General features: G+C 43.5%; 1 protein-coding gene across 1 annotated transcript in view; it reads left to right on the top strand.

Annotated features, from left to right (window-relative positions):
• Window positions 1-430: 430 nt before the first annotated feature.
• RYR3 (ryanodine receptor 3) overlaps window positions 431-2,922 on the top strand; it is a 423,771-nt gene continuing 421,279 nt past the window's right edge. Inside the window, 1 exon segment of the mRNA XM_042477733.1 lies at window positions 431-675. Within this exon segment, the coding sequence (XP_042333667.1) occupies window positions 625-675 (51 nt within the window). The 5' untranslated portion in view covers window positions 431-624.

The following is a 2,922-nucleotide window of genomic DNA, read 5'->3' as shown; positions in this document are numbered from 1 at the left end:
CACCAGTAATTGCTGCTGCTTAGGAGGGAAGGAAATAAATAATTTGGACATGCTTAAAATGGGCTGTTGAAAGCATCACCCTGGGATACAGATTGTCAATATTCCACCATCCTTTGCATTACTCACCCACAGGGGAAGAGTTACTGACTGTGTGTGGGTTGTGCTTTTCTCCCTCTTTTTGAAAAGATGTAGCACACACACATGCACACACTCATCTGGTGAAATGGGAGCCAGGGCTGGGCTTTCATGAACATTTCCCTCTTCATGTGCTCTCAAGAGAGCTTTCAGGCAGGAGGGGGTACCTTAGTGATGCATGGAGCCCTTCCTGCAATGCTTTCCAGATAGGTTTCTCCCTAGAGGAGTGATGTTGGGGAGGTGGGGGGCTGGATAGGGGAAGGTGGTTAGCTTGCTGTTGAATTGGGAAGGCATATCTCACTTGATTCTGGCAGTGAGGGGGTTGACTGCCAGTCTGCAGTGCAGTGGAGTTAGCTGGGCTCCCTCTCTGGCTATGGATTAGCTCTGTGCTAATACAGAGACGCCGGGAAGAGAGAGCTGCCTTGAGCCCAGAGAGCTCCTGCCAGCCCAGGCAAGCCAAGGCTGAGCAAAGCAACCTCCTCCAGAGCCATGGCTGAAGGAGGGGAAGGAGGGGAGGATGAAATACAGTTCCTACGAACTGTAAGTATCTGATTTTTTTTTCTAGGTCAAGAACCAGGTTCCCTTCTTTTGTCTCCTTGCCTGATCTTGCTGTATTGCATTGGAAAATAACATTTCTGTCTCTCCACATCCTCCCCCCACCACCATTCTACTGGTCCTTGGTTACACAGGAATGCATGCTTAGGGAGTGGGAAATAAGACAGCCTTTCTCTCTGAAAAGGAGCATCTTCAGGGCTGTTTCTCTTCAGAGCTGCTCAATAGCTCATCTCCCTCTGAGATGTGTACCCCAAAGGGCTCTGCAATCCCTGATCTCTCTCTCTCTCTCTCTCTCTGAAGCATCCTTCACAACTTTGTGTTGGGGTCTCTAAATGCTTTCTGCGAGACGCCTGATCTCTAAAACTTCTTGGTCGTCGAGGTTCATGCACTTGGCAAGGAAGAGAAGATGTGCAGGGGCAAGAATTGCTAAGAAGCCTGGCACTGGGGGGGGGGGGTTATTTCAGATTTCTGTAATTCTCTCCCCTCCTCTGCTTTCAGAGCAGATATGCAGACATTTGGGATGTGTTTAGATGATCAGATATGCTTCTCAAGGAAACCAGTATCCTTCCTAGGCATGAGAGAGAGAGAGATTTAATTGCAGAGCTCTGAATACAGAGCTTTCTGGGCAAGCATGTTGATCAGGGGACAAAATAACCTGTGCCTCTCATAATGTTCAATTTTACACCACCTTGTATGATCATCTATCCTGATTTTGAACTAAGTGTGAGATGAGGAGATGTTTTTTCTTATCTCTTTGCAGGCAGTGCAAATCTGTTTTGCTTCTGCCACCCTGTTCAACATTTCTCACCTTCACTGTGAAAAATAAAACCCACACACATCAGGAACAAGCATTTCTCATCATGCAACTTTTTTCTTCTTAGCCGTGTTTCCAAATTAGATGTGTTTGCTATCTCAAATAAAGGCACATCATTGTCAGCTGAGGTTAAGGGAGAGGAGAAGGGGGGGCATATGAGAAAAGGTAGTTGGTACATCTCCTTTAAAATGCTAGTTATGATAAAGTGTCATTGACATCAGCTTGCTCCTGAAAGCCTCATGATGGAGAAGTAATTTTGGCAAAGAGCAATTTTCATCCCATTATGTTTCCCCTTGCTTTATGTTATGGGACAATTGCATGTATGTACGGTGAAAGACCTAAACAGATATATTATGTAGTGGTCAAGGGTTTTTTTGTTTGTTTTTTTTGGCAATAGCACTAATCTTGCATCTTCCAAAGTATGACTTTAAACATGACACCCTTCCAAAGGGTTGCTTTCATCTTCTATCCCCACTGAATAGCAAAGTGAAAACCCATCTCCCATTCCCAGCCAGGAAGTGTATCTTTTCTCCGTGGGTGATAAGATTGCAACCTGTGTTTCTTACTCAGAGTGAAAGAAATTCTTTTTCATCTTCAACTGAATGCAGTGTTCATTACTCAGTTTATGGTGTAAAGGTATGCTTTTTTAAAAAAGAGAAGTATCTTTCTTCTTGGCATCACTAAATAATGCAAAGTAACCAGGCTGCTGTTTCTAATTTGACACAGTACTTTTTAGATTCCTTCTGGCTCCACTTCTTGTCATCCAGTAGAATATGCAGATATTCTCTCTTTTCTAGACAACTTCCCATTCAGAGATTGGTATCAGCTACTAAACCCTTCCCTGTATTCTAAATATGAAGGAGACTCATATTTTTTATTAGGCTCTGGCATACTACTTTGGCTGTAGCTATAGATACTCGAGATTAATTATACACTTTGTTGTATGATCAGTACATGAGCAATATGAAAGTACTTTCACATTTGAATTATTATGTCTTCTGTTACAATAACTACTTACTCAAACTCTCAGTCAAATCCTCTTTCAAACACAGCCATTTGTACAAGGTTAAACACCCAGTCCTATGTGATCTTGGAAGCTAAATTAATACCAGGTACTGTAGGCTATATTTTCATAGAATCATAGAGTTGGGAGAGACCACAAGGGCCATCCAGTCCAACCCTTGCCATGCAGGAAATCTCAGTCAAAGCATCCCCGACAGATGGCCATTCAGCCTCTGTTTAAAGATCTCCAAGGAGGGAGATTCCGCCACACTCCGAGGGAGTGTGTTCCACTGTCGAACAGCCCTTGGAGGAAGGAACTGGCAAAACCGTCTCTTAGTATTCCTTTCTTAAGAAAATCCTATGAAATGGTGATAGGTTGACAGGTGATTTGAAGGAATGTACATACACACATTCCG

The sequence above is a fragment of the Sceloporus undulatus genome, chromosome 1 (assembly GCF_019175285.1).
Source record: "Sceloporus undulatus isolate JIND9_A2432 ecotype Alabama chromosome 1, SceUnd_v1.1, whole genome shotgun sequence".
Taxonomy (NCBI): Eukaryota; Metazoa; Chordata; class Lepidosauria; order Squamata; family Phrynosomatidae; genus Sceloporus; species Sceloporus undulatus.
Note: the sequence above shows the minus strand (reverse complement) of the source record. Positions and strands in the feature narration are given on the sequence as shown.